Source organism: Loxodonta africana, chromosome 3 (assembly GCF_030014295.1).
Source record: "Loxodonta africana isolate mLoxAfr1 chromosome 3, mLoxAfr1.hap2, whole genome shotgun sequence".
NCBI lineage: Eukaryota > Metazoa > Chordata > Mammalia > Proboscidea > Elephantidae > Loxodonta > Loxodonta africana.
In genome coordinates, this window is record NC_087344.1 from 59,547,596 (window position 1) to 59,571,985 (window position 24,390).

General features: G+C 46.0%; 1 protein-coding gene across 2 annotated transcripts in view; it reads right to left on the bottom strand.

Moving 5' to 3' along the window:
* Nucleotides 1–5,650: 5,650 nt before the first annotated feature.
* Nucleotides 5,651–24,390, bottom strand: part of STPG1 (sperm tail PG-rich repeat containing 1) — a 29,274-nt gene continuing 10,534 nt past the window's right edge. For both annotated transcript variants that reach the window (XM_010595086.3, XM_064281473.1), the window contains 4 exons: nt 23,573–23,681; nt 18,016–18,181; nt 7,727–7,917; nt 5,651–5,813 (listed from right to left, as the gene is read on the bottom strand). In XM_010595086.3, coding sequence (XP_010593388.2) covers nt 5,737–5,813; nt 7,727–7,917; nt 18,016–18,181; nt 23,573–23,681 — 543 coding nt within the window. In that variant the 3' untranslated portion in view covers nt 5,651–5,736. The remainder of the gene's footprint in view (nt 5,814–7,726; nt 7,918–18,015; nt 18,182–23,572; nt 23,682–24,390) is intronic.

A 24,390-nucleotide genomic window follows, 5' to 3' on the forward strand; every position in this document is an offset into this window, starting at 1 on the left:
TTGAAACACTTATTAGTGAAGATCAAAGACCACAGCCTTCAGTATGGATTGCGCCTCAACATAAAGAAAACAAAAATCCTCACAACTGGACCAATGAGCAACATCATGATAAATGGAGAATAGATTGAAGTTGTCAAGAATTTCATTTTACTTGGATCCACAATCAACAGCCATGGAAGCAGCAGTCAAGAAATTAAAAGATGCATTGCATTGGGTAAACCTGCTGCAAAGGACCTCTTTAAAGTTTTGAAAAGCAAAGAGGTCACCTTGAAGACTAAGGTACACCTGACCCAAGCCACGGTATTTTCAATTGCATCATATGCATGTGAAAGCTGGACTTGAATAAGGAAGACCGAAGAAGAATTGACGCCTTTGAATTGTGGTGTTGGCAAAGAATATTGAATATACCATGGACTGCCAAAAGAACGAACAAATCTGTCTTGGAAGAAGTACAACTGGAATGCTCCTTAGCAGCAAGGATGGTGAGACTGTGTCTTATATGCTTTGGACATGTTGTCAGGAGGGATCAGTCCCTGGAGAAGGACATCATGCTTGGCAAAGTAGGGGGTCAGCGGAAAAGAGGAAGACCCTCAATGAGGTGGACTGACACAGTGGCTGCAACAATGAGCTCAAGCATAACAACAATTGTAAGGATGGCACAGGACAGGGCAGTGTTTCACTCTGTTGTGTATAGGGTTGCTATCAGTTGGAATCGACTCAACGACACCTAACAACAACAACAAATACAGACTGAATAAGTATGGTGAAAGGATACAACTCTGACACACACGTTTCCTGATTTTAAATCACATAGTATCCCCTTATTCTGTTCAAACAACTGCCTCTTGATCTATCTGTAGGCTCTGCATGAGCGTGATTAAGTGTTCTGGAATTCCCATTCTTCGCAGTATTTTCCATAATTTGTTATGATCAACACAGTCGAATGTTTTTCCATAGTCAATAAAACACAAGTAAACACTTTCTGGTATTATCTGCTTTCAGCCAGGATCCATCTGACATTAGCAATGATATCCCTGGTTCCACATTCTTTTCTGAATTTGGCTTGAATTTCTGGCAGTTCCCTGTGGATATACTGCTGCAGCCACTTCTGCGTGATCTTCAGCAAAAATTTCCACATTCGGTTGGATCACCTTTCTTTGGAACAGGCACAAGTATGGATCTCTTCCAGTTGGTTGGCCAAGTAGCTGTTTTCCAAATTTCTTGGCATAGATGAGTGAACACCTCTAGCCCTGCATCTGTTTGTTGAAATATCTCAGTTGGTATTCTATCAATTCCTGGAGCCTTGTTTATCGCCAGTGCTTTCAGTGTGCATTGTACTTCTTCCTTCAGTACCAATGGTTCCTGCTCATAGGCTACCTCCTGAAATAACTGAATGTCAACCAATTCTTTTTGGTACAGTGGCTCTGTGTATTTCTTCCATCTTCTTTTGATGCTTCCTGCATCGTTTCATATTTTCCCCTAGAATCCTTCAATATTACAACTCGAGGCTTGAATTTTTTCTGCAGGTCTTTCAGTGTGAGAAATTTCCAGAGTGTTCTTCCCTTTTGGTTTTCTAACTCCAGGTCATTGCACTTTTCATTATAATACTTTACTATTTATAATACTTAACTTCTTGAACTGCCCTTTGAAATCTTCTGTTCAGCTTTTTACTTCATCATTTCTTCTGTTTGCTTTAGCAACTCGATGTCCAAGAGCAAGTTTCAGAGTCTCTTCTGATATCCATTTTGGTCTTTTCTTTCTTTCCTGTCTTTTTAATGACCTGTTGCTTTCTTCTTGTATGATGTCCTTGATGTCATTCCGCAACTTGTCTGGTCTTCGGTCATTCGTGTTCAATGCGTCAAATCTATTCTTGAGATGGTCTCTAAATTTGGGTGGGATATTCTCAAGGTCGTACTTTGGCTCTCATGGACATGTTCTAATTTTCTTCAGCTTCAACTTGAAACTGCATATGAGCAATTGATGGTCTGTTCCATCATCTCTTTCCACAGATACAGTCGATTTGATTCCTGTGTATTTTATCTGGCAAGGTCCACATGTATTTACAGTTGCTGTTTATCTTGTTGAAAAAACATATTTGCAATGGAGAAGCTGCAAGCTCGTGAGTGAGTGTTAAATGACAGGTTATGGACAGTACCAGGTACACAGTAGGTGCTACAACAGCATGTGTTAACTTCCTTCTTCTGAGCCTCTAGCCCTGCTCCCCCCGCCCCCCAGAGCCAGCTGGAAAAGGGGGAAGGCAAAGCTCCTCAACCTTGATTGCAGGTTGTTATCACCAGGCAGCTTTTACCCACTCTACCCCCCACCCCACCCCCTGAGACTCTACCCTGGAGCAATTAAATCAGAATTTCTGTAGGTGGGGCCCAGGCAACAAACAGTACTTTTTAAAGCTCCCCAGGTGGTTACAATGTACAATCAAGGCTGAGAACCAGGGCTCTAAAAAAGAGGCCATAATTACTATACAGGCCTTGAAGCCTTTGTGCTCTATCAGTGCTGGGCTGGATTAACCCACATGAGGAATTGTCAGCGTCAGTGCACACCCTGTCCAAAAGCTCAGGACCAGAAGAGCAGCTCCCTTGGCACCCCTGCCCCCCCCACACACGCGCACATGCACGCACATCTGGGCAGCTCCAGCAAAGCCCCCCAGGGCACATTTCTCTTTCCCCTTCACATAAAGAGAGAGGGCTGCCGATCCCTAGTAAAGGCCACTTGGACCCCAAGCAGAGCCCCGCAAACCTTGAGGAACCTGATTCTGTCCTCAGAGAAAGCCAAGGGGAAAGGGGGCAACTCCTGAGCTGACAACTGCCATTTTGAGATTATCTCCCACTCTGAAAAAGATCAGATGGTGAGAGGAGTAAAGATAAGTAAAGCCCTTTCCAAACCGGGGCTCACTGCAGAAACGTAGCTCTGTTGCTCTATGAAAACATCATCCGACTGCAGATAGTGCTCCATGTTGGAGGCTGAGGCAAAAGGTAACACCGGTAATACTGAACCTATCTTTAAAACCATGATTTTTTTAATCACCAGTAAACCTAGACCAAGTGAGTGATGGAGAAAAGGAGTGAATGAGGAAAGCAGGAATGAGGGAATGAATGAATGAGAGAATGAGGGGAAGAAATGAAGGAAAGAGGGAAGGAAGAAGTGAGGGAAGGAAAGAGGATAAACACATGAACCTACAGACGAAGAGCTGAACAACTAAGTGTATCAGACCCATGTGTGGTCCGTGGACTAGCAGCATAAGCTTCACCTGAGGGTTTGTTAAAAATGTAGAATCTCAGTCTCCTCCCCTGAATCTGCATTTTAACAAGATTTCTGAGTGATTTGCATACACATTAAAATTGGGGAAGGACTTTATTAAACCATCATTTATCCTAACCCTAGCTAGATGCGTATTACCATCACACCGAGAACTTTAAAACAAGATACCAGTGTCTAGACCACACCTCAGAGCAAATGACCAGAAATTCTGAGGGCTGGGGCCTGGGCAGACTATCTCTGTCACAGCTCCTGAAAAAAACCTAGTATCCATCCAGGGTTGAGAGTCACGGGGCTAGATGCAGCAAAAACTAAGAAGAGTCTGGATGAAGCTGTAGGGCTGGAAACAATCAAGACAGACTGTCTTACTTAGCTCAGGGCCTCGGCTCTAGCCATATCTTTTGCAGACCTGGATTCTGATTTGAGTCCATACCTGTGTGGACAAAAGCTCCCTACCTGGTGGTGGCTGGCTGTTCAGGGGCAAGAAGAGGCCTGTCACTGTCTCCTGATGGATCACCACCAGCCTCTGCCTGTTGTGGCCCGGGGCCTGGCTGCCTCCAGCCCATGGACTGCTAAGGTTCCCCAGGGTCGGAACAACCTAAAAACCAAGGCTTCAGGATCTGACCCCATTGGCAAGAAGTCTGGGGCCAAAGAATGGGACAGCTTCAACTGTCAGTTTCAGAGGGTCTCCAGAACTTCCAGCACCAAGGTGGCCAACTGATGGCCCATAGGAGGGTCTCATTTGGCTGAAACAGCAACAACAACAAAATTAATTGAAATATTAGTTGTCATCATTTTAAATCAGGAGATTTCACATTAAATTTTTTTCCCAGATCATACTGCAAAAACCTGCAGGCCTGGCAACAATTAGTCGGAGTGATGCTGGAAGGGCCCTGGAAATGGCAGCAGCCCCATCTTCTCAGAACGTCCCTCCCCGCCTGGCCTGTTTCGCTCCATGCATTGCCCACCCAGCCCCTGGAACTATTTGACCTTGGGGCCCCTGGATTCTAATCCAAGTCTTCACAGAGAAGCTAAGGTCCCATGAGGATAGAAACACAAGTGTTTCTGCTTTAAATCCAGGGCTTAGTGAGAGGACACAGTGGGCTCTCCAGGTCCCCGGCTGCAGTGAGCGCTCAGATTTGACCCACTGCTCCTTGCGCAGTGCTCCAGACTGCCTCTTATTTCATCCCAGATCAATAGGGCCCTTTAGGGAATCTGAAGACGACAAAAAGCCTAGCTTTTGTGAGAATTCAGTTTAATGGGTTATGTTATTCCATGTTCTTCCCTCCCTCTTCCTCACCGTGGCTTCCTCAAAGAGGGAGCCAATCAGGAGTCAGTTCTGACCTGAAGGCCCAGGATAAAACGTCATAGCAAAAAGTAAAAGGAGAGAGCCAAGGGGAAGTGAGAGGCCTTGTGGGGGGGCAGGGAGGGGACACGGGGGAGAGGAGAGGGATCTAGATGGCGGAGAGGAGGGGTGGGAGAGACCACACAAGAGACTCATAAGAGTGAAAAATTGCATCAATATTTGGGAAACAGGGGCATGTGGTTACTTCTACATCCTCTCGGTTATTTGGGAATCTCCTCCTCTTGCCAAGGGGAAACGATTCAGCAGGCCAGAAAAGATCCTTTAAAGATTGAGTCAAACTTGGTCAGCAAGACTCTCCCTGGTGTGACATTGGAGCACTAGGTCAGGCAGGGGACAGAGCCCCAGGCCAGCGAAAGGGAAAGAAAGGTCAGGGGAAAGGAAGAACCGGCACGCTTGCACAGAGCACAGCTTCTCTGAACCTTAGAACCACTATGTCCAGGGCTCTGGTTCCGACAGGGCCCTGTCCATGTCTGCTGTTGAATGCAGAGCCTGTAAGCTGATGGGGTAGCCTCTGCAGAAGGTGGGTGTTGAGTACAAGTGACCATGGAGACTAGCTTCTACAGCATCTGTATTGTTCTGAAGGCAAGATATGAAGGCTTAGCTGGGGGAAGGCACCCAGACAACCTTTGTGTCTCGGTCACAGGTACCTCTGGGCCTTCCCTGCTCCTAGAACTCAAGAAAGAGTCTGGAAGCCAAGGCCAGAAGAGTAGGGTAATGCCTGTCCCCAGCTTTCGGCTGTACACTCTGTGGGTAAACTGTAGGTGCCAGAGCCCTGACTCAGCCGCCAGTCTTCCATGCTGGGAATCCGCCATGGTTGGCTTTGTGGTGGATTGGTTTTCCTCCCTGGAGTCCATGGTGGGGAGGCACACCAGAAGCCAGACTGGTGCATGGTGCAGTAACCAAGGGAAGCTCTGCCCACTCAGGAAACCACTGGAGTCTGTGGAGTAATCCCAGATATAACACCAGGCTGAGATGGGACAGCTGTCCCCAGGTCATCAAGTGTCACACGGGAAATACAGATTCTCTTTATGAATGTCATGGGGAAGCTGGGTGGGGTAGGCTGGAGCCAGGGTTCTCCCTGAGCTCATGTGACGTCACTACAACACCGGGATCCACTTGTTGTCCTCGTTGTAGAGGAAGGACTGCTTTCCTGGGAATTCTGGCTTGTACGTGGCTGCAAGGAGAGAGAGACAGCATTGTGAGAGCAAAGCCAGCTGCTGGAGTGACTGACTCTCTAGCATTCTACATCAGAACTGAAAAGGCCAGCAGGGTGCCTGTTCCAGCTCCCACATCTGACATGCAGGGAGACAAAGCCACAGGGCTCTTGATTGGCTGAGGCAGGACTTGAACTCTACCCTGCTTTCTTTAAACCCACAGCAGATAATTTGCAAAAATACTGAGGAAAGCAGTATTCTTAAAAAGCAAGGTGTTAACTTGGTGGGATTTTGTTATTACAGAAATTTCCAGAAAAGTGGAAGCAACGACAATTGCAGACACAGTTCTCTAGGAGATGAGCAGCCATGACAAAGCAGGGCTGGGAACCAAAACTTTGAGGAGACTGGAGTCTCCCATGTTGACACTGATTCGGTTAACGAGAGTCCTGTGAACGGCTTCCCTGTTGGTGTGCCTGGGAAGCTGCCAATGGGAGCACATGGGAGCCCAGGTATATCTGTGCCCACTGGGAGCCAAGAGGGCAGATGCCTGCATGTGGGTATGCCCAGGAGGTCCGTCAGGGAAGCCCACCTGGGCCTAGGAGGGCAGAGTAGCAGGAACTGTCTTGCACCTGTCTTCTGGGATCCTAGCACCAGGCATGGGATGGAGAAGGCACTCCAAAAAAGCCCTAGTGTACGGGGCTGAACAGGGTTAAACAAGGGTGCTCAGCCTGTCCCCAGGCCTCCTGGAGCTCACCACTCATGCGGAGCGTGATCGAAATTGAGTTCTCCCTGGACTGACCAGGTACCCCAAGGTCAAGCCTCTGTAGTCTTATTTGTTTGATTATCACTTCATTTCCAAGGCCAAAGCTATGAGAGTGACATTCACCCTATTTGTTCTACCTTTACTTTCGTGTGTGTCAGGGAGCATGTCTCTTCACCAGACTTAGGCTCTGGGCAGCAAACCCCAGGTCTAATTCATCTTCGTCTGCCCTGGGTGGAAGCATCCTCAATGCTCAGTGAAATGCAGAATTCAGTGGACACAGCAGCAGCCATCTCAGACCTGTCTTCCTCCTCCCATGCCACCTGCATAGCTGTCAGTCCCCAATGCCACCCACTCTGGACATTGTAGGGGAGTGGTAAATAGCTAAGGGACTCTTTAGAGAGCTACAGATAGGTAGGTAAGTACAGAGACCACTCACCAGGGTGAGTTAGCCCTCAGGTAGATCCCAAAGGTAACAGGATGTCATTGTTTAAGCTCATTTGTGAAAAGGGAATTGAACTAGATGGCTTAAAAGAAGTGTTCCATTGAATCTTCTCTGGTTTATTTCATAACAAACAAGGCAGAGAGGGGAAACACGCCTGGCTCTCTGCCCTGCCACTAACTCTCAGAGGCTCTGTGGGGAACTTGCTCCCCAGGTCTTCCACCTCTGTAAAATGGTTTGACCAGATTAGACCAGCAGGGTAAACACTTGTGAGAACATGGACCCGTAAACTGTACACCTGAAAATTTTTAACTGGCAAATGTCATGTTATATATACTTTTTGATAACAGCAAAAAAAAAAAAAAAAAAAAGAGCATGAACCTTTTTGAGGATTTGAAAAAGCTCTGGCCCCTTTCCTCCTCAGAAAATGAATATATGTTCCAAATCTGCATGAAATGTTAAGGCCGGATTCCCCAGAGCCCATCTTTGAGCCTCTTGGAGGTTCATGGTCATCGGCTGTGAATCTCTGGTTTCAGTTATCTAGAAAATCCCTTTCAATTTAAAAAAAACAGTGTACTCTGAGAATGTGAACTGATAACTCTTCTCAATCTACTCTAACCCCTGTAACCTGCTGGGCAAACAGCCTATAAATCAGTGGCATCTGATTGCCCAGGAATGACAAACAATTCTAGAATATTTGGTTTTTACAATCATTTAAAACAATCACTGACCTGGACCGGGTAGTCCCGGCTGGGACGGATCCGCTGTCCATCTGCTGGTGTTGGACACAAACGACGCACTTGAGATGAAATGCTTGGGGGGCCCTGTGTAGTCCACGATGTCATACTGACCAGGGCCTGGGAAAGGCGGCTTTGGCGGGAGAGGCAAAGGCTGGGCAGAGAAGTTCAGGATGGGGTTTTTCCTTCAGAAAAGACAATGTGAAGATGTCACGAGAGCAATCTATTGCGGAAATGCCAGCTTTTAGAACATAGCCATGGGGACAGAGCCAAGTCCAGTCTGGACACGGCACCAGGAGACCTTGGACACAGCCCTGACTCCATTGCTAGTGAGCAGGGGGCCTCTGGATTTCCTGCCTCCGTTTCCCTGTCTGCACATTGGTGGTCATAACAGTATCTACCTCATAGGCTTGTTATCAAGATTAAATGAGATGATACACCTAAACCACAGTACTCAGGACAGGGCCTGACACACAGCGAGAGAGTACACATTCCTTGTTGTAGATGTTGCTGTTGAGTTTATCAGGAATGGCAGACAGCATTTATCTCACGTGCCAGCTCTGATCGACTGGTGGTGTCTGGCTGGAGCTCTGTGTCAAGAACTCTGAGGCATCACATAGGCTCAACGGGAAGAGGCATAGGTGATCCACTTGTGATGTCTGCCATGGGTCAGGGAAGGGAAGAAGGCAACTCACATTCCAGGAACTTGCCATCTCAAGACTAGAAGATCCCTAGAGGCCATTCCAGCTTTGAAGTTTCAGAATTCTACTAAAAACCTTCCTGTCGAGGCAGGATGCCAGAGTGTAAACACATTGGGTTGGAAATCAAGAGAATTCTGCATAACACTCATGACTTGTAATTGTCTGTTTTCAGGTCTGTCTCCCCCTTCTTCAGGAAAAGGAGTCTATCTTTTATCTCTGGTATTGAGGGAACAAATGGAAGAATGAATAAATAGAATGTGTACTCGAGCTCTAGCTCTGTCACTAATTCATGTCACTAGTTCAGTATCCCCATCTGTAAAATGAAGGGGTTGGACAAGATGACCTGAGATCCCTTTGAGCCGTGACCTTTTGTCAGACCTTGATTCCAAAGGTTCCACTGGGCTGGCCCAGGGAATTCTGGGATTGCTGTGGGAGTCATGCTACTCCCTGGACTGTGCAATAGAAAGGCTGCCTACTTTTGCCTCAGGCCTGGATCTTCCTCTAAGGTATCTCACTGAAAGGGAAGGGAAGGTTCTTACAGCACTGAATGGCTAAGGGAGCCTTATCCCATCTAGAAGCAGTCTATCCATGGACAAGAAGGGCCCAGGATTCCTGGTCACTGGGACTCTCTGCTGCCCTTTGGGCAACACCTCCTAAGACAAAGGTATTCCTAAACTCAGAGAACTAAGAGAGACCTAGAGATGTCTCCTCCAACCTCCCTATTTTGCCAAAGAATTTGGTGCCCAGAGAGAGAAAGTAATTCACCTAAAGTCACACAGCAAGTTGGTGGTAATTCCTTTTCTAGAACTCAAGTCTCCTGGTGCCTAACAATTTGAGGAAGGCATCATTACAGAGGAGAGTGAGTTTTGGAGCCACGCAGACCTTGGTCTGAATTCCAGTCATGCCACTTATTGGCTATGTGACCTCAGACAAATCCCCTGACCTCTCTGTACTTTGTATCAGTGTCTGTGGTAAGGTGAAATACCACCCACTTTTTATGAGAGAGTTATGATAAAAACAGAAAGGTATGTAAAGTACCTAGCATAGTGCCAGTACATAGTAGGTGCTCAATAAAAGCTGTTATTTTTAGTATTACTATCCCTGCAGCTATGGGCCGGAATTGACTCCACGGCAGTGGGTTTGTTTTTTTTTGGTTTTATCCCTGCAGCACCACCACCTGCGGCTTGGTTGCAGGGAGCAACCGAGCCTCAGGAATGGGAGTTTTAGGGGCCACTCACACCAGAGTTGCCCCGGGGAAGCCGTTGAAAGCCGTCGTAAATATCCTTGAGGCTCACGTCTTGTGATGGGATAAACTAGCATGGATACATTTATTTATTTATGCTTTTTCATCTCTTTTTTTTAAAATTGTGCTTTAGATGAAGGTTTACAGTGCAAATTAGTTTCTCATTAAACACTTAATATGCATATTGTTTTGTGATATTGGTTGCCAACCCCGTAATGTGTCAACACTCTCCCCTTCTCAACCTCGTGTGGCTTGGCTGCATCTAGAAGAAAGGTATCTACAGGAAAAGGGAAAATAAGTCACCTCCTTTCTTCCCCTCCAGTATGCATGGAAGAACTGGTTATTGTGTGTGATCAACAGCCTCTCCACCTTCTAACTAAAAGCTGACTTCTCCTTGTTCTGGCTTGTGGCTCCCCCTTCAAAGCACCCCCAGAAATCTGCTGAGTGTGTGACTGGCATCATCGAGATGGGTTTGACTCCTGGAAACTAGGGCTGGATGAGCCAACCATTGGATGAGGTCACCTTGTTTAGCCCTGTTGGCCTGGGTCATCCCCAAGCCCGAGATTCCCACCCTATTTTTTGAGAAGACCTTGAGGTGGCTCCCTCCCAAAGCAGGAGGCTGGGGCAGGATGAGTCAGCATCTCACCAAAGTTACTGGTGAGAATGGGTTAGACCCTCCCCCTCCACTCCATCAACACAGCCAGGAAAGCTTGGCACCTTCAGCCCAGCTCTGTGGATCTTCAGTGAGTACCAACAATGTGTGCGGCCCTGTGCCAGGCACTCAGGGGAGTCCAGACTATTCGGTACTGAACGCCCCCGAGGGTACTTGACAGTCCACTGCAAGAGGAGGACAAGACCATGACTAGTGATAACCCAAGGCAGTCATTGGAGTGGACAAAAGCGCAGGCTTTGCAGTCAGACTCGGGTTTGAATCTCTGTTTCCCCGTTCAATAGCTGTGTCCTTAGAAAAGTCTCTTAGCCTCCCTAAGCCCCAGTTCTTCATCTGTAAAAGGGTGGGTAATAATACGGCCACCCAGGGTTGTTAAGGAGGTTAAAAGTAAAGCACCAGTATTATTTTTAGAAGACATGATATGTTAGAATAAAGGTAAAAATTCTGTGCATTGAGAGTGCAGCTCCTCCCCCCCAAAAAAGACTAATTCCAACAGGTGAATCCATAAATCCCTCCTGGAAGAGGCGACATTTGCCCTGAAAGGTGAACAGGAATTCTTCAAGCAGAAAAGGTGGGAATGGCGTTGCCAGCAGAGGGAACGCAAGGGCAATAGCTTCATCTCCCATGTTCCCCTGGACCCATTTTACCTTCCAGAACCAGCCAGCACAACACTGCTCAGCAACTTCGTGTCTTTGCTATGCTGTTCCTGCTGCCAGAAACACCTACTTTCCCTGCCAACTCTTACTCATTCTTCACCTCCTTCAGGGAAATTTCTCTGGCTACGCCCCCTTCCCCGTCTGCCTGACTGGGTTAGGTGTTCCCCTCTGTGATTCAAATCCCAGCTCCACTACCACCTTGGCAAGTCACCACTTTACCCATGAAGTAAAAATAAGAACACTGATCAGCAGGGGAGTTGGAAGGATGATGATAGATGATGACCTCTGTAAAAGCTCTTAGCTCAGTGCATCCAGGCCTTCGACACATTCTGGCTATGATTGTTACTCTTCTTTTTTTGCACATAACACTTAGATTTTCCGTGCTGAGGGGATTGGACTTTACCTATCTTTGAGTGCTCCAGCCCTGTTCCAGGAACATAGGGATTGCAGAGAAAAGCAGCAGGTTGATAACAAGCAGGTAAGTGAGCCCCAACATCCTGACCCCCACCAGACAGTCTGTCATCATCCAGGGCTGGTGCCACCACGTCAGGTGGGGCTGGGCGAATCACAAAAGTCAAACCAGATCAAGCCCAGGGTGGCCCTCAGTGCATTGTGACCAGGCTTTTATGAGCCTCACTGCTCAGTTATAAAAGCCACCTGGTCCTGCCCCGTGGAAAGAACACATCTATCAAAGGCTCTGAGTTGGCCACAACCGGATTAAGTGTGTTTGCAGCTTCCAATGTGAGTTGTTTGCAAATCGCCCGAGAATAATGAAGGTCTCAGAGGACTCAGCAGGTCACCCAGGGAAGGCATCTGAGACCCTCGGGACACTCCCAGGCACAGATCCTCTCTGCCTCAGGGATTCCCAGGGTAGGGAGGGAGAAAGGAGCAATTTTTTTCCCATCATTAAAGGGCAGCCGATTGCCTCTGGGGTGGAATGTAGTATCTGTTTAACAGGGTAGCGGGTGACAGATGACAGGCGCTCAGGAAGAAGTTATCCCATAGCTAATTGAAAATCCCAGGGGAACCTTAGGTGGGTCGAATGTAATTACGCAAATTGGATCGGGGCCAACGGGGCTGGATTCTTGGGCTCTGGCTCTGACAGGGTGGCATGTCTGTGCAAAACCAATGGCTTAAAAACTCCAGGAAGTAGACCCAGGGTTAGAGAGATGTCGCTGGGTGGTTCACCTCCTGGCTGGCAAGCGTGAGTTGGGAGGCAGCCCCTAGGAGGAACTATTTTGATCTCCAAAAACCCTCCTCCTGACTCACCCGAACCCACTGAGTCACTGCTGTGACGGATACTGAAGCCGTCAGGAAGTGAAACCGTGGCTGACACTTTCTTCTCTTCTAAAGACAGCCTGGAAGCTGATAAATCCTTTAGCTGTTGCACCAGCAAGGTGGCCATAGCACAGATACACCCCACGACGTGTTCTTCAACTAAGAGCCCAGATGCGCTGGTACAAACACACCCCAACCCCTAGCAGGTCATCTGTCCCACAGGGACCACTCAAGAAATATCAGCTGAGTGCAGGGTAGCCACTCACACACTTTGATGAAAATACGAGATACCATTTATCAAAACCAAAAACCAAGTCCCCTGCCATCGAGTTGATTCAGACTGACGGCGACCCCACGTGTTACAGAGTAGAACTGCCCCATAGGGTTTTCTTGGCGGTAATCTTTTCAGAAGCAGATCACCAGGCTTTTCTCCCAGGGCGTTGCTGGGTGGGTTTTAAACCGCCAAACTTTAGGCTAGTAGATGAGCACAAACCGTTTGTGCCACCTGGGGACCCTTACCATTTATCGAAAGCTTACCACATGCCAGACCTGCTGAGTTATGTGGGTATTCTTATTTTACCCTGCAAACCTCATTATGAGAATGACTTTGGTCGGAGGCTTGGCTGGAAGTCTGACTAGCCTGTGCTATACCTACCAGGTGACCCTGCCTCCACAGTCTCCCCAGGAGACACCACCAGCCCATCCCCAGCTCTGCCACTGCTTCCTGAGTGCTTCTGTCATATCATTCAACCTCTCACCTCTCTGTGCTTTGAATCAGTAACGTGGGGATAACAACTCCAGGGATACTGAACACCTCCTGTTTCCTCCTGGCTTCTGAGGAAGGCAGAGCCAGAATTTTATTTTGAAGCTGTAAGCTGACCCAAAAATTCCAAGCAATTCCAGTGGAGGACAACAAAGGCAGGGCCCACGTCATGTCGCATACACAGGTGAAGCCAGGTACCCCAGGCTGTGTGGACTTCAGAAAAAGAAACAACACGGGCAGTTGTTGGATTGCCCCACCCCCGCCCCACGCTGCCCTGGAGATCTGAATATGACCAAGTCAGGCTTGACGTGGACAAAATCTCGACGAAAATCACATGTAGATGAGGAGGAAACAACACAGATACTCTCAGGGGCCTGACAACCCCAGTACGTGCCTCCTCCCCCAGCTACTTCTGCCTCTCTTGAGCCTCCAGGGAGCCAACACTTGGATTTGAGGGACAGAGTTCGGAGTCTCCCTCAAGACACCAATATTCAGTTGTGTTTTTTTCTTTATATTATATCAGTTTCTTCATCACTCAACATAAACCGATGGGTGCTTTTTAGGATATAGCCCAAAACACACTTCAGTTTTATCTTCTTGCTTTTTTAGTGAAATCGTAGATTTCTCAGCTTCGTCTTTTCCACGTCAAATCAAGTGTATATATTCTGGACCTCCTCTGAGGGTCCAGGCTGGCTCCACGTTTACTGACCCCTATTTGCTCTCCTGAGCGACAGGGCAAGCAAACCTGGGGTCATGAAGTGTCAGGAATAGGAAGTCCCCCTCTTTCTACACATAGAGAAATGAACGCCCAGAGAGGTGCCGAGAGCAAACCCAAACCACAGAAAAAGTTAATGTCCTGCCGTGAAGCCCAGGTTCTATCCACTCACAAGGGTGAACTCAAGTTTGGAGGCACTGGATTTAACAGCTTCCTGTACTGCAGACCTTCTCAGAGCCTTTAATAAGCCTGTGTGCACTGCAATGCTCCGAGGGGCAGGGGGTTAGTGTGCAGTGCTCCCCAGACTTACTAGCCAAGGATCCTTCATTCACAAAGCCTTATACAGGGCCAGCGACCCCCAGGCAGCCCCAGACAGGTGGCTCCACAGCACTGCCCCCAACTGGAAGGACTGCCCTTGGGGACATGTGTGGCCATGCAACATGAGGCCCGCACAGTCCAGCACTTTCTTGCACACTCCTCTGCCTCGCTCTGGCGTTGTGCTCAGGTGAGCCTGGCTGGAGGTACAGTCTTCTATTCACTTGAGCACCCCCACAGTATTCAGCACAGAACCAGAAAGCTACTGAGCCTGTTGACTGGCAGATGCAAATATCATAAAATGAGAACCATTTCAAAGTGCTCATCCAAACTTGACCAAAAGCCAAATGACACTTCTCCAAGTAAAGCAGTTAAAAACTGAGTGTTCTCCTCCTCCTGTCCTATTTTGCCATTTTCCTTAAGAAGCTTCCAGACTCAGGCTCGACTCTTGAACTACTGTGCCCATGAGTAATAGTAGCTCTAACCCGTAATACCTATTTTCAAGTACTTTCTCATTTAATCCTCACAGACTCCCTGTGAGATTAGATTCTTATCCCCACTTAATAACATGGAAACTGAGGCTCAAAGAGAAGTCAATCTGAAAGGGACAAAGCTGGGCTTCATACTCAGGTCTGCCTAATTCCAAAAGCCATACCCTTACCCACTCCCTCCTGGCCCAGAAACAGGAAGTTCCTGACGTCTGGAGAGATCCTGTTTCTGGTGACTTTCCCGCCCCAGTCCCCAACCCTGGAGCCGGTGAAGGGTCAACCTGCAGAACCCAAGAGCCGAAGGGCAGATCGGGCTTACCTAGTGGACTCTATCTGGTTTCTGAATCTCTTCTACAGACCTTAAGTTTGACTTGGTAGACTCATAACTTCCCCAACTCCCATCTCCTTCCCCTGGGCTGATGGTCAGATTGTGCCCAATGCTGCCAGCCTTCCACTGTGGCTGTGGTTCCACCTGACTGTCCTCTCTGGAGGTGCCCAGGTGTCTATTCGCTCAATCCTGGCCTGCTAGTCAGCCCTCCCAACAACCAGCCCTGCCTGCAGAGGACTACACAGGAGTGAGGGCTCAGATGGGGACAGGGCTGACGTTGTTAGGCGTTGTCGAGTTAGTTTGGACTCATAGCAACCCTATGCACAATAGAACAAAACACTGCTTAGTCCTGCACCATCCTCATAATCGTTGCTATGGATGAGTGCATTGTTGCAGCCACTGCGCCAATTCATCTCATTGAGGGTCTTCCTCTTTTTCGCTGACCCTCTACTGAACATGTTGTCCTTCTACAGGGGCTGGTCCCTCTTGATTACATGCCCGAAGTATGTGAGACAAAGTCGAGCCATCCTCACTTCTAAGGAGCATTCTAGTTGTACTTCTTCCAAGACAGATTTGTTCATTCTTCTGGCAGTCCATGGTATATTCAATGTTCTTCGCCAACACCATAATTCAAAGGCATCAATTCTACTTTGGTGTTCCTTGTTCATTGTCCAGTTTTCACGTGCATAAGAGGTGATTGAAAATACCATGGCTTGGGTCAGGCGCACCTTAGTCCTCAAAGTGATATGTTTGCTCTTAAACACTTTATAAAGAGGTCTTTTGCGGCAGATTTGCCCAGTGCAATATGTCATTTGATTTCTTGGCTGCTGCTTCACCAGGAATTGATCGTGGATCCAACTTTAATCTTTTCTCCTTTTATCATGATGTTGCTTATTGGTCCAGTCATGAGGATTTTTGTTTTCTTTATGTGGAAGTGCAATCCATACTGAAGACAGTAGTCTTTGATCTTCATCAGTAAGTGCATCAAGTCCTCTTCACTTTCAGCAAGCAAGGTTTTGTCATCTGCATAACACAGGCTGTTAATGAGTCTTCCTCCAATTCCGAGGCCACGTTCTTCTTCATATAGTTCAGCTCCTCAGATTATTTGCTCAGCATACAGACTGAATAAGACTGAAAGGATGTAACCTTGATGCATACCCTTCCTAATTTTAAACCATGCAGTACCCCCTTGTTCTGTTTGAATGACTGCTTCTTGCTCTATGTACGGGTTCCTCATGAGCACAATTAAGTGTTCTGGAATTTCCACTCTTTGCAGTGTTATCCACAATGTGTAATGAGCCACCCAGTTGAATGCCTTTGCATAGTCAATAAAATACAGGTAAACATCTTTCTGGTATTCTCTGCTTTCAGGCAAGATCCATCTGACATCAGCAATGATATCCCTGGTTCCATATCCTCTTCTGAATCTGGCTTGAATTTCTGGTAGTTCCCTGTTGAATTATCTTTAGCAAAATTTTACTTGTGTGTGATATTAATGATATTGTTTGATAATTTCCACATTCTGTTGAATCATTTTTCTTTGGAATGGGCATAAATATGGATCTCTTCCAGTTGGTTGGCCAGGTAGGTGTCTTCCAAATTTCTTGGCATAGATAAGTGAGCGCTTCCAGCATTGCATCCACTTGTTGAAACATCTCAGTTGGTATTCTGTCAATTCCTGGAGCCTTGTTTTTTGCCAATACCTTTGGTGTAGCTTGGACCTCTTCCTTGAATACCACTGGTTCTCGATCATACCTTCTGAAATGGCTGAATGTCAATCAATTTTTTCTGGTACAGTGACTCTGTGTATTCCTTCCATCTTCTTTTGATGCCTCCTGCGTCATTCAATATTTTGCCCATAGAATTCTTTAATATTGCAACTCGAGGCTTGAATTTATTCTTCAGTTCTTTCAGCCTGAGAAATGCCGAGCGTGTTCTTCCCTTTCGGTTTTCTAACTCCAGGTATCGCACATTTCATTATGATACTTTGTTTTCTTGAACTGCCCTTTGAAATCTTCTGTTCACCTCTTTTACTTCATCATTTCTTCTATTCGTTTTAGCTACCCTACATTCAAGAGCAAGTTTCAGAGTCTCTTCTGACATCCATTTTGGTCTTTTCTTTCTTTCCTGTTTAATGACCTTTTACTTTCTTCATCTATGATGTTCTTGATGCCATTCCACAGCTTGTCTGGTTTTTGGTCATTAGTGTTCAATGCATAAATTTATTCTCGAGATAGTCTCTAAATTTCGGCTGACCTTAACCTCAGTTAATTCTAGAAGTTCTAGAAGGCACCCTTCTTAACCATTTGAGCACAGTGAGTTTTTGAACCTCAAATGAAAGTAACATTAAATGTGCAGGATATTAAAAATGGTAACACAAATCCCTATCTCTACTTTTTAAATCTGTGCTAATATCAAGTCATCTTTTGCATCTACCACATGCCAGACATATATTTTTAATCCTAAAAGCAACCGTATAAGGCATGAATTAGCTCCACTATACAGATGAGGGTATGGAGGCTCAGAGAGGTTAATATCCTGCCCAAGGTCACACAGCATGAAAGCAGAAGAGCAGGAATTCAAATCCTTTTGGAGCAGGTATGACCAACTCCAAAGTCTGAGCTTTTAATCCCTATCAATGCAAAAGTTATACAAGCTTCACTGTTTCTGTATGTCCTACCACCCCAGTGGCAACTTTATGTTATAAAAATAGAATAATTTCAGCACCCAGACAGTGTAGTATCATGGGGAATGTAGAAAGATCTAGACAGTTCTGAGCCTGATTCCCAGTGCCACCTCAAGTTAGCTTTTGTAGACTTACGTAAATCTCTCAGCCTCACCGGAGTCCAGCTCCCTCTTCTATAAAGTGAGAATAATAATTCCTAGAACAGTGTTGTTGTGATAATTCAGTAAGACTTCAAATTTCTGGCACATAGTAGTTGTGCAATAAATATTAGTATTCAGCAAGTTTTCTTGTGTATGTGTTGATCGTGTGTCCACAGGGGCCCCTGGAGAGTGACCTGGCACTGTGTCTGTCAAGCTGTGATACCCCTGCCTTTTCTGCAATATTGGGGCCCTTCCTCAGCACCACCTTTCAGAAGAAAGATCAGAATTAGCAGCACTCACGGGATAAGAGACTTCTTAGGAACTTTGGTGTGGTCATTAGGGTTGTAAGAACCGGGTCCTGGGCCTGTTGACATCAGTTTTAATCCGCGGCCAGTTTTTGATTTAAAACAAGACATTAATATCTTTGGTGACTGCTTCACAAGGGATTCGTTGACATTATAATGCCCTAAAGCAAAGAGAAATTTTAGAACAAAATAAGGAACTCTTCTCAAATAAATAAAAAGTGGTACCTTATACCTAAGAATACACTTAACAAGTATAAGGCAATATCACTCCAGGATGGTCAGATGGAAGGGCTGCTTGAACAAACTAAAAACAATCCCATTTAGAGAACACGTGCCACGTGCATTACCTACTAGCTCATTTAAGCACACAGCACCCCAGCAAGATGGGTATTAGTGCCTCCAATCTACACACCAGGAGACTGAGACTTGGAGACAACTTGCCAAAGGACACCCAGCTAACCAGGGACTTAGACAAATCTCTCAGCCTCACTGAAGCCCAGCATTCTCCTCTATAAAGTAAGGATATTAATTCTTACAACAACAGGGTTATTATGACAGTTGAATATGATTTTAAGGTCCCAGCATATAGTGGTTGTTCAATAAATATTGTACAATCAACATGTATTTATTGAGCACCTACTACATGGAGACAGGACTGCCTATCTCCAAAGCCCATGCTTTTTCCACCATGCCAGAAGGCCTTGTCTCTAGAAACTGTGACAGAATAAAATTAATTTGATTATGTGCAAAGTGTCAAGGAAGAAGAGAACGGCCTGAGCTGGGGTAAAGAGGAAGCAGTCTCACCCCTAAACTGTGGGAGTCTTGTAAATGGGTACAGGGGTTTTGGAGGGCAAATTGGCAGTACTGAGCAAAAGTCACTGAGATGTCTGAACACTTTGACCAGGCTTTCCACTACTCAGAAGTTAATTATTCAACAGAACAGAAAAGCTATAAGCACAAAGATGTGCATAAAGCAATACCCACAATAGTAACAAAGTATATTGTTTTGTTCAGGTGCTGTCAGTTGACTTTCAACTCATAGCAGCCCCATGTGACAGAGTAGAACTGCTCCATACGGTTTTCTAGGCTGTAATCTTTATGGGAGCAGATCTCCAGGTTTTTTTCCCCACAGAGCTGCTGGGTGAGTTCATATCAACTAACCTTTTGGTTAGTAGCTGAGTGCTTAACCACTGTGCCACCAGGACTACTTGTAACAAAGTATAAATAGCCTAAAAGTCCAAGAACCAGGGCAGAGTTATAAGAAACACAACCCAGTCTCAGAATATCAGTCCTGACAAAATCAAAGATCATAAAGACACCTGAAAATTTGTTCTTTTAAATAAAGGTAATGAAAAAAGTAAAATAAGACATAAAATTCCACATATGCTATGACGATGTCTGTGTACAAATGAATGTATCTGAAGAAAGAGAGGGTGGGAGCCCAGAGAAATGGAAATCGTTACATAAGGGTGGTGGTGGTGTGGGTGGGAAAAATCTTTCAGATTTTCTTAACACTGTAAAGTTGATTTTAATTGTTTTAAATAACACTTATTTTTCCATTGCAAAAGTACCAAAACCAATGACAAGGTACATATTAGCAAAATTTTTCTTTAAATGATATTACACAGTGATAGTGAAGGTGAAGGAAACAGGCCCCTCACCCAAGCAAAAAAACACCTGTTACTGTGGAGTCGGTTCCGACCCATAGTGACCCTGTAGGACAGAGTAGAACTCCCCATAGGGTTTCCAAGGAGTGCCTGGTGGATTTGAACTGCCGACTTTTTGTTTAGCAGCTATAGCTCTTAACCACTATACCACCAGGGTTTATCACTGGGTTAAAGGGGAGTTTGGCCCCAAATATCAAAAGCCTTAAATATTTTATATACCTCTCGACTTAGCAATTTCACTTTAAGCAATTTATATAAGAAAACGACCTCCACAAATCGTTGGCTACAAGAGTGTTCACTGCCCCTCTGTTTATATTAGTCACAAATTGAAAACAACCAAAATTTTCAACAAGAGATCATTTGTTCATTAATAACTCACGGTCCTACCATACTATGGAATACTATAGATCCATTAAAAATTACATTCTAGAAGAACTTTTAATAACATGGAAAAATGTTCCTAGCATGTACTTAAGTTTAAAAGAGCAAATGTGTGATTAACAGATTCACAATAGCATTTGGAGCCCAGAGTGGTGCAGTGGTTAAGAGCTTGGCTATTAACCCAAAAGTCAGCAGTTTGAATCCACTAGCTGCTCTTTGGAAACCCTATGGGGCAGTTCTAGTCTGTCCTATGAGTTGGAATCGACTCAATGGCAGTGGATTTTTTTTTTCTTTCAGTATAATAGCATTTATAATATCCTCGTTATGGTAGAAATATATATATCTATGAGTGAAAGAAACAGAAAGATAATATGATACACACTAAGATGTTAACATGCCACCTTGCTTTGAATGCTGGATTTACCATAATTTGTTAAAAATCTGTTTTCAAAAGATCTGAAATGCTGCTACTTTCATAAAATGGAAAAAGCCTTTTTTTTTTTTTCTTTTTAAAGATTAAAGCAACACTTAAATGATAAAATTTGGAAAATACTGAAAAGCAGAACAAGGAAAGAAAAAAAAGAGGTCATTCATAGCCCCACAGCCCAGAGAGAACCACTGCTGAGGTTTCGGTGTATCCACTGTCTGTCTTTCCTCAGTGTAGCTGGATTCTCTTCCAGTGTCAGGCTCATAGTATGGGCTCAATCTTCACCCTGTGTCTTTAAGTGACACTTTGACACAGGCATTTCCCCGTGTTTTAATCATCTTTTTTGCAGGGGAAATAAAGGGGGCATTTGTAAGGTGGCTAGAATTGTGCTTGGCACATCTAAACTTCAGAAAATTCAACTCACAAAGGTGTAAAAGGTGAGAGTTTTGTTCATAACTGCAGGTAGATGGGACACAAGCCAGTGTTATCCTCTCCAGAGAGCCGAAAGGATTGGCCGAAGGTCAAAGGGGTGGATTCCCCAGGCTCTGGGCCCTGGCAGTTCCCAGGAAAGTAGGGGAAGGGGGCCTCTGAAGAGTACCAGGCTTCAGACCCAGTGGGCCAGGAATCAAATCCAGCGGTAGGGCCCTGGACTAGTCACTCACTTTCTGTGTATCACTTTCCTCGTCTGTAAAATGGGGATAAAATAATAATACTAGCTCATACTGTCTGAGTCCCAGGTGCATGCTCCATAGGATTTTGAGAGCATATGATGAAATAGTGAACCTAAAGCTCCTAGCACACCTGTATCTGTTGCCGTTGAGTCGATTCCAACTCATAGCGACCCTATAGGACAGAGCAGAACTGCCCCATAGAGTTTTCAAGGAGCACCTGGTGGATTCAAACTGCCAATCTTTTGGTTAGGAGCCATAGCACTTAACCACCACGCCACCAGGGTTTCCTCCTAGCACACAGTAGGGCCTTAATAGATGCTAGGCCCCACCTCTCCCTCCTGCTCTGTGTTAAAAAGGGGCCAGGGACCCTCCAGGACAGAGTGGGCACGTGTGGCCAGCTGTGAGGGTGCCCACACTCTTGGCACTGACAGGGACTCTGGCCAAGATCACGGATGCCATCTTTGTCTCCTGTATAAACAAACAAGGTGGGGTTCTGCTCCATGGGTGATCCAAGGCAGGGGAGTTTTAAGCAGGGTTGAGCCTCCTAATTAGGGCTGATTTTGTTATTCAGCTTCAGCTTGATCTTCTTAGCTTTAATCTGGATTTGCTGAAATTTGACAAGCAAAGCAATTTAATCCACACCCCCCTCCAAGAGGAGATTGCTGGAGCAAACCTTCCTGCTCCTCTCATCTGGGTCAGGGGCCATGGCTCCTGTGGGGGAGGATCTCCGGGACCCACTTGGGAAGGTCTAATACAACGAGTGGATTTCATTTTACTTGGATCCACAATCAACACCCATGGAAGCAACAGTCAAGAAATCAAATGATGCGTTGCATTGGGCAACTCTGCTGCAAAAGATCTCTTTAAAGTGTTAAAAAGTAAAGATGTCACCTTGAGGACTAATGTGTACCTGACTCAAGCCATGGTGTTTTCAATCGCCTCATATACATGCAAAAGCTGGACAATGAATAAGGAAGACTGAAGAAGAATCGATGCCTTTGAATTATGGTGCTGGTGAAGAATTTTGAATGGATTCCTAGAAGAACGAACAAATCCGTCTTGGAAGAAGTACAGCCAGAATACCCATTGGCAGCAAGGATGGCGAGACTTGGCCTCACATACTTTGGGCACATTATCGAGAGGGACTGGTCCCTGGAGAAGGACATCCTTCTTGGTAAAGTAGAGGGTCAGTGAAAAAGAGGAAGACTCTCAATGAGATAAATTGACACAGTGGCTGCTACAAGGGGCTCAAGCATAGTAATGATCATGAGGATGGTGCAGGACTGGGCAGTGTTTTGTTCTGTTGTGAACAGGGTTGCTATGAGCCAGAACTGACTCAACGGCACCAAATAATGACAAGAATACAAGTGAGATACCCTGTATGGTGCAAATGGTTAAGCACTTGACTATTAACCAGAAGGTTGATGGTTCAAACCCAAAAGGTCAGAGCCTTTAAAACCCTGTGGAGTGCAGTTCTCTTCTGCAAGCAACACTTGGGATCACCATGAGTTGAATCCACTCGACAGCCAACTGGTTTGGGTGTTTTGTTTGTTTGTTTGTTTTAATATAGTGAGTGCCTCTGGATTGTAGGCTGCTGCAGAACCAGACCTCTCTGGAAACTTTTCACTCAGGCTGGCAGGGGGCAGTAGGAGGTCTGAGAGCAATGCCTTTGCCCATGCCCAGTGGGCATGCAGGCAAGCTCTTGTGTATTCCTAAGACCTGGAGGTTTCAAAAGGCACAGTGGAATGATGGGGGGAAACAGGCTCTTCAGCCAGACACCTTGGGGCTTAGGTCTGCTGTTTACTAGCTGTGAGATGCTGGGCAAGTCATTTCAACTCTCTGAGCCTCGGTTTCCTCATCTGAATAGCAGGGCTAGGAGTCTGAGCCTGTGAGGACAAGCATGTGAAGACTGAATGGAAAATACTTAGCTCAGTAAATGGTTTTATGACTAGATGATGAAGTCACCTCTAGGCACAGGAGAAAAGGAATACTGCAGCTGAGCCTCACACAATCTGGATGTATGGCCATCTCCCCCACCCTCTCTCCCTTTCCACCCTCCAGTGGCCTGTGACGGCACCTGGGGTATGTGAGTTTGCACACCTCTGAGGTGAGAAGCCACTTTCTGACCTGGCTGCCCAGAGCAGGTGTACCCAGTTAGGAAAAGACAAGGCCAACAAGACTGCTTTGGGGAACCATTTCCAGAGCGCTGCCAGTCATTTTCCCCAAAAGGAGAAAGCTGGTCTTATCCTTACTCTGCTCCTCTTTGTTCAATACCAGCCTCCCTGCCACCCACTCCCCAAAAGCCTAGCTCCTTCCAAAGAGACTCTCTGTGAAGGAATGGGTGCCCTACCAATCACACCAGTGCATGAATTCTTGGGTCAAAGCCAGGCCAAGACAGCTGGTTACCTGGAGCAGGTCCTGTTTCAGTAATAGTGAAAATTCCTCTTTGGGTTTTTGACATAAACCCGGCTCGGGCACAGACGTTGTTTTTCAGCTTGCAGCAAGAGATAGAGGCCTGCGGGGAGAAAATACCCACAATGTGCTGAGTGCCTTCCCTTCCTTGGTCTCTGCCATCATTCCTGGACAAGTGGCAAATTTTGGGGGAAAAAACACAAATTTTAACCTGTTCTCAGAAAATGAATTGACATGAGCTGAAAAGGTCCCACTGCCTGTGCCTTCATCATAGCCCCAGTTCGAATGGTCTGGGAGTTTGTAATCACCAGCAAATGCCTGTTAGCCCAACATGGTACAGGGACAGTGGCACAGTGGAAGAGAAAAAAAGTAGAAGAGACAGCCTAAAGACCCAGCTTCTAGGCTTGCTTCTGCCACGCACAGGCTGTGTAATCCTGCACAAATTGTTTAACCTCTCTGAGCCTGAGTTTTCTCATCTGTAAAACGAATCAAATAACCCTTACTCTATTTGCCGCAGAGGGTCGTTGAGGGTGGGGGAGAGTCAACAGAAATAATTTACAGGGAAGTTGTTGGAAAGACATGTAATGCTACACATGAAAATTATTTTTATCATTTTTTTCTATTCTTATTATTCTTTTCAGGGCTTCCCTGAGTGGAGCAATTGGTTTGCGCTTGACTATTAGCCAAAAGGTTGATGGTTTGAACACACCCAGGGGTGCCTTAGAAAACAGGCCTGGCGAACTGCTTCCGAAGGTCACAGCCTTGGAAGCCCTGTGGAGCAGTTCTACTCTGTACGTGTGGGGTCGTCGATG